Source organism: Lepidochelys kempii, chromosome 1 (assembly GCF_965140285.1).
Source record: "Lepidochelys kempii isolate rLepKem1 chromosome 1, rLepKem1.hap1, whole genome shotgun sequence".
NCBI classification, from domain to species: domain Eukaryota; kingdom Metazoa; phylum Chordata; order Testudines; family Cheloniidae; genus Lepidochelys; species Lepidochelys kempii.
The window spans coordinates 207258939-207271583 of NC_136380.1; the positions used below are offsets into that span (position 1 = coordinate 207258939).

Below are 12645 nucleotides of genomic sequence, written 5' to 3' on the forward strand. Positions count from 1 at the left end.
ACTGGAATGCATTGCCTAGGGAGGTGGTGGAATCTCCTTCCTTAGAAGTTTTTAAGGTCAGGATTGACAAAGCCCTGGCTGGGATGATTTAATTGGGGATTGGTCCTGCTTTTGAGCAGGGGGTTGGACTAGATGACCTCCTGAGGTCCCTTCCAACGCTGATATTCTATGATTCTATGATCAGACAGAAGTTCCAAAGTCAGTTTAAATGCAGCCAAAAGCGCATTCTTTGTTGGTCACTGGAAAATCCAGTTTAAAGTAGTATATTCAAGCCTCCCCAGGGGTGGTACCTATCTGGAGATGTTTACAACCCATGTGATTCACCTTAATCACCCCCTTCCCCCTCCCCCGCCACACACTGTTTTTGGTTTCTGCAGGAGTTGCAGTAATCCTCCTCCCAGAGTTGCATACAATCTAGATACCAGGACATAAATATAAAACACATGCATTAACCCAGAGTAAAGTGACACAGCCTCACCAATAGAATATCAGAGAACTCACCATACGGGAAGAGAAATCCAGTCTCTTTTAGACCATCTTATAAGACACAGCCTGAGGAAATAGACAGGCTTTGCAAAGTGTCCAGAAGCTCAACAGATGAGGGTATCATTGATCCACTGGAAAAAGCAGGTTTCAGAATCAGGGACGTTTCACTGAGAAATCTAAGTACTCAGCCTCCAGACATACCAATTTAGAGATCATCAGCAAGTGTCCCAACAAAAAGAAAAAAGGATTGGAGACCCAAATTTTAAGGGTCATTATAGAATAATAATCAACCCCTTGAATTGCACCTGGAAATAATACTCCCTCCTCACCACATAATGATATTGTGAAAATAAATCAACGTTTGTGAAGCACCCAGATACTAGAGTGATGAGAACCATATAAAAGCCCTGGAGGAAATTAATCATTCTGTCTTTTGAGCCTGATTTGAATAGTGTGCAGTAAATCAGGATAAAACAAAATATTGAATGGATTCTCATTAAGTGAGCACCAGCCATTCTGTACACTAAAAGAGGCAGGGTCCTGTGACAAAAATAGCGTGTGATCATGTAATTAGAGCCTGTATAGAATCAGGTGGCAGCCGGTATCAAGTGGAGTGCCCAGGGGTCGGTCCTGGGGCCGGTTTTGTTCAATATCTTCATAAATGATCTGGAGGATGGTGTGGATTGCATCCTCAGCAAGTTTGCAGATGACACTAAACTGGGAGGAGAGGTAGATACGCTGGAGGGCAGGGATAGGATACAGAGGGACCTAGACAAATTGGAGGATTGGGCCAAAAGAAATCTGATGAGGTACAACAAGGACAAGTGCAGAGTCCTGCACTTAGGACGGAAGAATCCCATGCACCGTTACAGACGAGGGACCGAATGGCTCGGCAGCAGTTCTGCAGAGAAGGACCTAGGGATTACAGTGGACGAGAAGTTGGATATGAGTCAACAGTGTGCCCTTGTTGCCAAGAAGGCCAATGGCATTTTGGGATGTATAAGTAGGGGCATTGCCAGCAGATCGAGGGACGTGATCATTCCCCTCTATTCGACATTGGTGAGGCCTCATCTGGAGTACTATGTCCAGTTTTGGGCCCCACACTACAAGAAGGATGTGGAAAAATTGGAAAGAGTCCAGTGGAGGGCAACAAAAATGATTAGGGGACTGGAACACATGACCTATGAGGAGAAGCTGAGGGAACTGGGGATGTTTAGTCTTCAGAAGAGAAGAATGAGGGGGGATTTGATAGCTGCTTTCAACTACCTGAAAGGGGGTTCCAAAGAGGATGGCTCTAGACTGTTCTCAGTGGTAGCAGATGACAGAACAAGGAGTAATGGTCTCAAGTTGCAGTGGGGGAGATTTAGGTTGGATATTAGGAAAAACTTTTTCACTAGGAGGGTGGTGAAACACTGGAATGCGTTACCTACGGAGGTGGTGGAATCTCCTTCCTTAGAAGTTTTTAAGGTCAGGCTTGACAAAGCCCTGGCTGGGATGATTTAGTCGGGGATCGGTCCTGCTTTGAGCAGTGGGTTGGACTAGATGACCTCCTGAGGTCCCTTCCAACCCTGATATTCTATGATTCTATGATAGAACTGGAAGGGACCTCGAGAGGTCATCTAGTCCAGTCCCCTGCACTCAAGGCAGGACTAAGTATTATCAAGACCATCCCCGACAGGTGTTTGTCCAACCTGCTCTTAAAAATCCCCAATAATGGAGATTCCACAACCTCCCTAGGCAATTTATTGCAATGCTTAACCACTCTGACAGTTAGGAACTTTTTCCTAATGTCCAACCTAAACCGCCCTTGCTGCAATTTTAGCCCATTGCTTCTTGTCCTATCCTCAGTGGTTAAGGAGAACAATTTGTCTCCTCCTCCTTGTAACAACCTTTTATGTACTTGAAAACTCTTATCATGTCCCCTCTCAGTCTTCTCTTCTCCAGACTAAACAAACCCAATTTTTTCAATCTTCCCTCATAGGTTACAGAGTAACAGCCATGTTAGTCTGTATTCGCAAAAAGAAAAGGAGTACTTGTGGCACCTTAGAGACTAACCAATTTATTAGAGCATAAGCTTTCGTGAGCTACAGCTCACTTCATCAGATGCGTATCGTGGAAACTGCAGCAGACTTTATATATACACACAGAATATGAAACAATACCTCCTCCCACCCCACTGTCCTGCTGGTAATAGCTTATCTAAAGTGATCATCAGGTGGGCCATTTCCAGCACAAATCCAGGTTTTCTCACCCTCCACCCCCCCACACAAATTCACTCTCCTGCTGGTGATAGCCCATCCAAAGTGACAACTCTTTACACAATGTGCATGACAATCAAGTTGGGCTATTTCCTGCACAAATCCAGGTTTTCTCACATCCCCCCCACCCCCATACACACACAAACTCACTCTCCTGCTGGTAATAGCTCATCCAAACTGACCACTCTTCAAGTTTGGATGAGCTATTACCAGCAGGAGAGTGAGTTTGTGTGTGTATGGGGGTGGGGGGGATGTGAGAAAACCTGGATTTGTGCAGGAAATAGCCCAACTTGATTGTCATGCACATTGTGTAAAGAGTTGTCACTTTGGATGGGCTATCACCAGCAGGAGAGTGAATTTGTGTGGGGGGGTGGAGGGTGAGAAAACCTGGATTTGTGCTGGAAATGGCCCACCTGATGATCACTTTAGATAAGCTATTACCAGCAGGACAGTGGGGTGGGAGGAGGTATTGTTTCATATTCTGTGTGTATATATAAAGTCTGCTGCAGTTTCCACGATACGCATCTGATGAAGTGAGCTGTAGCTCACGAAAGCTTATGCTCTAATAAATTGGTTAGTCTCTAAGGTGCCACAAGTACTCCTTTTCTTTTTCCCTCATAAGTTATGTTTTCTAGACCTTTAATCATTTTTGTTGCTCTTCTCTGGACTTTCTCCAATTTGTCCACATCTTTCCTGAAATGTGGCATCCAGAACTGGACACAGTACTCCACTTGAGGCCTAATCAACGCGGAGTAGAGCGGAAGAATTACTTCTCGTGTCTTGCTTACAATACTCCTGCTAAATACATCCCAGAATGATGTTTGCTTTTTTTGCAACAGTGTTACACTGTTGACTCATATTTAGCTTGTGATCCACTATGACCCCCAGATCCCTTTCCGCAGTACTCCTTCCTAGGAAGTCATTTCCCATTTTGTATGTGTGCATCTGATTGTTCCTTCCTAAGTGGAGGACTTTGCATTTGTCCTTATTGAATTTCATCCTATTTACTTCAGACCATGTCTCCAGTTTGTCCAGATCATTTTGAATTTTAATCCTATCCTCCAAAGGACTTGCAACCCCTCCCAGCTTGATATCATCTGCAAACTTATCATAATTCATACTTACAAGGGGCAAATTAAGCTGCACAGGGAAACATAATTCTGGCATTTCCTAACTTTGGAGGGCTTGACTTTGCAACCTTAATAGCGTTCTTTTAATGTAGGGTGGGTTTTTTTTTTAGTGTAATATTTATAGTATAGAGACCCCTCACCCCTTTACAAGTGTGTCATCCCGGTCTTTTGCTTTTGAAAAGGGATACCTTTCCTTAACATTCAGATGCAGTTTACAACTTATGACTTAATCATCAGTGGTTATCAACTTTAGATAACCTTGCTCTGGTATATTTTTTTAGTGTGTAATATGTGAGTTAACTTCTTAGTAATTTATCCATTCACACCTTTTTTACCTGAATATCAATTTTATAGTGGAAGGATATGCACCATCTTAACACTGAATTACTTTATACATCAGGCATACACTGGTAAATAAGTCATGAGTATAAAACGTAGGTAAAAATGTTGAAAGTCCTTTCATTTCCCCACTGAAACAAGTAAATACTACTATTGTTCCTGGATATCAAAATATATATAGTAATCCATAAATCAGGAGAATATTTACATTTACATTTGCACGGATAAGCACTCAAGTCGTTACCTAACTCTGCACTTTATGCTTATTCATTACAATATATTTACAAGATTACCTCCTATTTCATAAATACAGTGCAATATAGAATATTTCTACATTGAATAAAGACATCGTCTTGTAACTATTTTCAATTTTTATACTTTATCTTAATTTCAGTGCTACAACAGTCCAATATATCTTTATTGACATAGAATAAAATTTTCCAAAGCACCTACGTGCTTTTCTTTTCTCCTAAGTTATTTAGGAGCCAATGTCCCATTGAAAATCATTGGATTTTGCTTCTTAAATAACTTAGGCATTTTTTAAAATTCCACTCAGACTTTATTCTGTAATAAGTTCTTTTCTCCCTAAGGTATATATTTTAATGATTTTTGTCTTCCCCTGTGTATTCTACATTTTCTTTTCAACCACCAGTGCAGTCTTCTTTTGGTGCAATTCAGAGCATGAGCAAGTTGATGGCAAAGCTAAAATATCTGTTACTGTTGATGATCTGTATATGCTAGCAAATATTAACTGTTTCCCTATTTTATAATTAATATATTGCTGTTTGTATAAGAACCATATCCAGTGTAATTAATATATTGTTACAAGATGCTATACATGTGTGCCTAATATGAATAATTGTACACTGAAACTTTATACAGTTTTAAATATATTCAAATATATTACATTTTAAAGTATATTAACAGCACATCATAATGTCTACACACCAGCGAGAAAAGGTTAAGAGTTTTTATTTTTTAAGACAAAAAGCATTTTTTAAAGGAGCTTTGCACTTCCAGGTCTTTCAACAAAGTGGCAATAATGTGGAATGATTTGACTAGACAACATTGTTTCACACACCTTAGAAAGCCCACAGAAAGGAATCCTGCTCTGTGACTCAGGAGCTACGCAGCTGAGGAAGGTGGAAAGCACCTTTCCCAGATACATAACTCCTAAGGTCCATCAGAGTGGTCCTCTTTCCAGCAAATCTTACAAAGTGCACAGCAGCTAATCCTAGCCCCTTCAAACTTTCAAGAAACTCTTTGGGGAAGGAACCCTCTTTTTGTTATGTTTGTACAATGCCTAGCAGTGTGGGGCAGGGACCTCTAAGTGCTATCACAATACATATGATAAATAATTCGCTGTTAGCCATGTATGTAAACACAGCACAAACTTTTACTCATCCTTAGCTATATGCAGTACAGACAAAAAATCTGGTACACAATGTGCTGTGCACTTTCACAAGATCATAACTTGGTAAAATCAAAATTACCTAAAACATTAAAAAGCACATCTTCTCAAAGATGGAGGGAAGGAAGGGTTTTTTTTTTTCATTCTACTTGAACTCAAAATTTGCTGAATAATTTCTTCTCAAGTTTTCCAAAAATTTCAGCTCTGGGCAGAGATTGAGCCTCAGAAATTTCTATGTAAAAATTAAAAATTTCAGAAAAAGTTCTCAACAACTGACATCAGGACCTTAGTTTGGAACAGAAATGTAACCATGATTGTAATGGTCACTGTTATTCCTTCTATAATGTAATTTTAGTGTCTATTCTCCTGAGATTTCCTAAAGAAAGGTAGTTCAGAGAGGGGTGACAAGGAAGACTAAGTACAAAGACAAACTCTCATAGGAAGAGACTTTAAAATTTTTTTAACTGTTTACTTTAAAAAGGAGGCAAAAAGAGAGGGGACATGATAATATATATGTAGAAGATAATGAATGGTATCGAGAAGGCAGGTATGGAGTTATGATGTTCTTATCATACAACAGAAGAAAAAGGGGATACTCAATAAAACTGAAAGGTAGCAAATTCAAAACTGATAAAAGGAAATACTTTTTCAATCAAAACTGATAAAAGGAAATACTTTTTTCAATCGAGGTATAATTAGACTGTGGAACTCATTGCTACATGATGTAATGAGGTCAAGAATTTACTAGGATTCAAAGAGCGATTGGATCATTCTATCAGAGTTATAATAGTTTATGCAAAAAGGACTTTGGAAGCAAAAAAATGTCATGCTTCAGCACTTAAACCAGTCTCTAACCAGTGAAGATTAGAATAAGACCTTCATGCAGAGCAAATTAACCCACAGCTGTCTGCTATAGGGTTTTTTGCATCTTTCTCTGAAGCATCTGGTGCTGGTCATTGTCAGAGACAAGATTCTGGACTGGATGGACCACGGGTCTGATCCATTATGGCAATTCCTATGTTTCTACATTATAGAACACCATATTTTTGTTGTAGGTTGGCACAATGGTGATAAAGATAAGGGAACAGTTACAATCTAATTATATTTGCTTTGTAAGTTTTTCAGAATGGTAACGTGTATTAATGTGTTCTGGTGTGTTTCCTTTATTTTTAGTGGCTGTATTGTTTACACTAACACTGACTTTCATATAAAATGTGTTATACTCAGTAACAAAATCTCATATATGATATGTCACCAACTGTACAAGATTTAGCAAACTTACCATAAACACAAGTGAATCACAACAGAATGATATTCTTACAACTTGAACAGTTGCAAATACTGGTATTGTCAGAGGGCTTTTATGGGGATTTTTACTTTACTTATCTAAAGCCTTTTGGAGTAGATGTAAACCATTCTCTGAATTATGTCTCTTAAAGGCCTTTAATAAATCTGATGTTACTAAGTAACTACAAGTGTTGTATGTTAGTGTCACAGTAATAGGGCTAACTACATCTCTGTCCCCTTCCTGGTTTCTCTGAGCACACATCCTCATGTGTTTGGCCTCATGCTTTTACATCTCTTTTGGCAGAATTTTGCAAATCTCCCACTCTTAGTTTGGGCCCTGGATTGCAGTACCCTGTATATCCACCAACTTTACCCTGCAGGTCTGTCTGCATTCAAGCACCTGCCGTTCTTTCTTTTGAGACCTATGCTCCGTGGTACATAATTGACCAAACAACCTCCTTAAAAACCAAAGCATTGCTTATTTTGTTGTAAGAACAAAGCTTTTAGAGAAAAAGGATTTTGAAGCAACAAACAGTCTAAACAATTGTCTATATTAGCTAGAGCCCTGCCATCCTGTGATGGAGACATGAGCAGGCCTAGCTTCTCCTGAGCTTGTGGGCCTTGATTCTTCAGGTCAAAATCAGTCCTCAGCAGGAGACAGAGGAAAACTCATCAAAGCTAATAGTTCTAGCATTGTCCCTTAACCACTGTTAAGTGTTTACTAAGGTGGCTGTCTTAAGCTATTCTTTTTCTTCCTGCCTGTATTCCCATACAGCTCTCTAATAAATTACACAATAGAGTCATACAGCAAACATCCCAATAATCAGGCCAACATACAACATTCATAAATTATCACAAAGCAGCTTCACATTTGTCACAGTTAGGTACTGTTCAAGTACATTGACTAGCTCTGTAGCTTATTAAATTGCAAAAATATCTTTGACTTGAAGTTAACTGGAGCTGCAGGTGTTCAGCACTTCCGAAAATCCAACCAATTTTATTTAGGAATGTAATTATGGATGTAGGACCCCAGCTTCAGTAACTCTGGTTTGAAAATGTTGGCCATAATTCTTACAAAAATGACCAAGTCAGACATGAACACATTTTCAAAACCGGTATCTGATTCTGAGCCTGCAGTTTTGTAGCTCCAAGCAGGTGCAAACAATATAGTTTATAGGCTTCATATAAAATCAGGTGCCTATGTTTGATCATACTTCCATGATTAATTGGATACAGAGTTGCTTGAAAGTGAAAAGTTAGAGGCAGTGCTCAGGGTCTTTGATCCTAAACACTAAGATCTTGATAGTGATATTCCCCTGTGCAAGAGTTGGACATAATTGTAGTCCTAGCACTACTAGGTTGATTTAGGTTGAATTTTTTTTAAAATTCTCCCTTTGTTATTCTAGCACTGGAATAACTCCACCAGTGATAGCAGCTGTGGAAGACAAGTCACTGTATTTTTGGCTCTGTGTATATCCCTGTTCCGAGCAGATCTAGATTATGTGGTAGTAAAAACGCCAGCAGCCAGACCACGCTAGCATTCCCACTGTTAACACCAGCGGGGCCAGATATGGTGGGAAATTTTACAGCAAATCTTGAGTGTAGACAGCTTTCTATAGAGTAGGGCCTCAGATGGGGGGAGTCCATAGCCCTGTGCAAAGGGGAGTGAATGTGGTGTTGCAAGAGGCCCCAATGGGAAGTCGTAATTCTGCATTGTCCACACTGCAGTGTGTGGTTTACTATCACAACTAAATCCCTAAACAGTGTCCGTGTGTGTTTAAAACAAATGTATAAACTATCTTGCATCATAAACATTCACTGTTACTTTCAGATAGCATTACCATCATCTTTACATTTATTTCTCAATATTAACTATCATGTGTGAATAAATCTAAAGAACCTGATATTTAAATGACAGGTTTCAGAGTAACAGCCGTGTTAGTCTGTATTCGCAAAAAGAAAAGGAGTACTTGTGGCACCTTAGAGACTAACCAATTTATTTGAGCATGAGCTCATGCTCAAATAAATTGGTTAGTCTCTAAGGTGCCACAAGTACTCCTTTTCTTTTTGATATTTAAATGATTGGGCTCTTTTTTGTTTTTTCACCCCTACTCAATTTCCTCTTCTTTCTGTGTCACTATTTCTTTCCCACCTGAGTATTTTTTTTCTTTCTGCAGAAGTTGAAAATATGCAGAATTATTTTCATATCAATTTGACAAGAATGAGTAGGGCTGAGTCATACCACAGCCATTTAACTTTCAAGCTTTATTTACATGGTCTCATTTATTATGTGAAGTCAGCCAAGAAAGTTGAAGTGCACCCTGCTAGATTTTAACTTAACTTTTTAACTCAATTTTTTTCAGGCTTGACTGAACTTACTGACAGTCCAGTTTCCCTGGAGCTAGAGCGTTGCAAGTCTCCCACTTCAGGTAAAGGTGATTGGTATCTCTTCCTGCTATCTGTATGAGCCATTCATGTCATGCATTTCTGTGTTTCATTAATCCCTTGGAAGTGAAGTACATAGTCATTTACATTTGTAAACAGAAGATTTTGTTTAGAGCGGAGAGCTTGCTACATATCAAGGCATGATGCTAAGACAGTACATTTAAATTAAAGAAAAGGTAAATTGAGGATGGTGTGTGGTGGGGGAAAGAGGGATGAAATCATTTGAACTGACAGTTTCTTGAAGGACAATATTCCTGTATTTCACATTGACTCTCTCAATTTTTTTGTTAGAGAATAATTCTTCAGATCATTAGAGAGGGCTTTCTAACTGACCTTTTTAAGTGATGTTTTCAAAATAGGGTGACTCTGTGGGTTTTTTTATTATATAATAATTTGAAATGTTGTGATGTGGCGATGGTAAATTTTAACTCTTGGAAGTCGCTGATGTCTAAAGAGCTTCTAGAATTTTGTTATAGAAACATATCAAAGAAAACTTAATCACACCAGCCTCCATCTCTGAAAACCACGGGTTGTCTACCATCACTAATAGAAATTAGTGGCAAAATTGGCCTGGAAGTAGGAGTGTCACAGTTCAGAGCAATTTCCCCTCGGTGGTTCAGCAAGGGCACTCACTTTCAGCTTCGTGCTCCCCAGCCATTGCCTTTCTGTGTGGAGTCCTGCATCTCTCTTCCTTTTGACTGAGGTATTGCTAGGCTGCTCCATTCCCTGCTTTCCATGTGTCTTTCCCAGCATAGACATGTTGCCCAATAACACCTGCTTACTTGCTTTCAGAAACAATTAGCAGGTGCAACTGGTTCAGTTCTAAATACCACACAGTTCTTTCTATACACGGCTATTTTAGTCTTAAGGTAGAAGCGTTACAGAGAAAATGGTAAAAACAAGAAAAGGACCTACGCACATGCTAATAAGTTTACCAGAGTTAACCCCAATCCTAATGGATTCTAGCAGGCTCAGTCCTTCCGACTGGCCCTGAGCCAGTTTAAAACCAGGCTATTTATCCAAAACCTCTTTCTATATCTGAGAGTCCCTGGAGAATCCAGTTTGAATTAGTATATACGTACCTTTCCAAGGGGGTGGCTTCTCTGAAGATGTTACAACCTGAGTGAATTTGCCTAATCACCTCCTGCTTTTCTCCTGTTTACCCTTCCCATGGAAATATGAACAATTCCACAGTAACACATACACAATTGCATTTTTAAATCAGTGAACTCCAAAGACATTGAAACTAATTCAATAAGGTTTAACTTAATTCAGTAAAATTCATTCAGGATATTGCTATAAATTGTCAGTCTGTCAAGCAAGTTCAGCTCTTTCCCTAGGAACTTCTTTTGTAATTGTCTAGTCAGTGTTGATCTGTCCCAGCATGGGCTCACTGTCTTAAAGGAGCATTGCCTAGCACTGTCTTCTAATAGCTGGTCCTTTAAATTTGGTGGAGAGAAGCAGCTACAGCCCTAAGGTGGCCATTTTGCCTCTGGGGCTGCAAACAGCAATTCCTTTCCATCCATCTGGTAAGTATTTTTAGCTACTATCCTATTTTCTCTTTCTCTTATTCATGAGGAGGTAAACATCCACAAACATGCTCTTCAAATCTTCAGCCTTTGGCTCCCATATTTTATTAAACTTTAAAGGGACGTGGTTTCTCCAAATCTGGCCCAGCAATTAGTATGTTACAAAACCTAAGACCAATATAAAAGTTTAAATGGCATTTTTAAAACTGGAACAGAATTAGTTATTTAAAAAAAAAAAAACAGTCTCTGTAGTATTTTTAACTTAAATTTTGCAGATCTGAAAACATGAAAGTGAAACTGGATAGAACAGTATTGTCAGCCCCCAGAAATTAAAATCACGAGTTAGGCCCCCCCAAACTAGAGAAATTGGCTTAAAAATAACAAATTTGGGACTCTTTTTATTTACCTTCTGTTTTTTGAGCCAGTGGGGTTTGCATTTTCAAACTTTTCTCTGCAGCCATTGAGACTAGAAATTTACTTTCTCTTTTCAATATTAAATGAGATTCTCACGTAGGCCTCAACCTTGCAAATACTTACGCATGTGCTTAACTCTTGTAGGGATGAGGTGCCATTGGGACTACTTATGGTAGTAAAGTTAAGTGCATTTTTTTCTAATGCTGTCCAAAACTATCTGCTTTAGATCAGTTGATTTGCAGTTATTTTGCACTGGAGCTTACATTTGTTCCACTGTTTGTCTTTTTGGAAAGCAGTAGTCAGGGCAAACCATGACTTTTTTTATGCATGTTACCTATCTTAGTTCTTCTAAGCACACCAATATTTATTGTATTTATGTCTTTGAAATGTAAAACTTAGTCACCAGCTGAAATTTTATTGGCAGTGGCTGTCATTCAGAAATACCTCTGGTTTAAAGTAAAATGTTTTTTTCATATGAGCCTATTTAATATGTCAGAAAGGGTAGTGGATTTGCAAAATGCAAAGATGGTTCTATTTCAGTATATCAGCTGCAGAAGTGGGCAAGTCTGGGGCCCCTCACACTTGGAGTAACTAAACTATGAAAATGGGATTTCCAGGGAATTTATGAGTGGAAATCTGCAAGAACCGTTGAGAAGCTTAATGTAGTCTCAGGGCTTCAATAACCCTTGTAATTATTGGTCCTTGCTTTTCTTGAGGAGATGATTGGTAAATCTGCATTGTTATGGATTCACTAACCACAATCCCGCTAGTCCCCCTTTGATCCCCACAGCATTCATTTGACGTGGCAAACAAGGAGCCCATGGAACTAGGCTCCATAGCAGTCTCTGCACAGTCCTCTCCACAGAAGAGGCAGTAGGACTTGGTCCTCCACAAATACATCAGAATCAGAAAGTAGATTCAGAGGGCCAGAGTCACTTTCACTGATGCAAGAGGGTGCAAATTTCTCTTCTTGGGCATAGTGAACGACTCCCAGTTTCACCTCCAGAACAAAACATGTGGCTGGATTCTATCAAGAATCCAGGGTCCTTTCAGTTGCAGCCAGGCCTCCATAAGAACTCTCCTGATGGGGGCTGCTTGGATAAATCACATATCCTGCCATGCCTGACTCCTGGTTTGATCCTATCCAGTGCTTTGGCTGCAATGGCAAACTCCAGGTTCCCCTGAAAAATGGTACTTGCAGCATCAAACCCTGCTCCTTGTGGATTTTGTACTTCTGCCCCTTGATAGTGTAACTAATAGTGTAACATCAGGACTATTAAATATAGTTTAACCCAGGAACACTCAAGAATTCCATACAATTATTTGTTTAAACTCCTATTTTTCCA

General features: G+C 39.4%; 1 protein-coding gene across 12 annotated transcripts in view; it reads left to right on the forward strand.

Moving 5' to 3' along the window:
* The window catches only part of STXBP5L (syntaxin binding protein 5L), a 440505-nt gene that overhangs the window by 356184 nt on the left and 71676 nt on the right, over positions 1-12645 (forward strand). For 7 of the 12 annotated variants that reach the window (XM_078848433.1, XM_073309722.2, XM_078848419.1 and 4 more), the window contains one exon: positions 9275-9346. In XM_078848433.1, the coding sequence (XP_078704559.1) occupies positions 9275-9346 (72 nt within the window). The remainder of the gene's footprint in view (positions 1-9274; positions 9347-12645) is intronic. The other 5 variants (XM_078848437.1, XM_073309732.2, XM_073309794.2 and 2 more) reach the window with 1 other exon arrangement.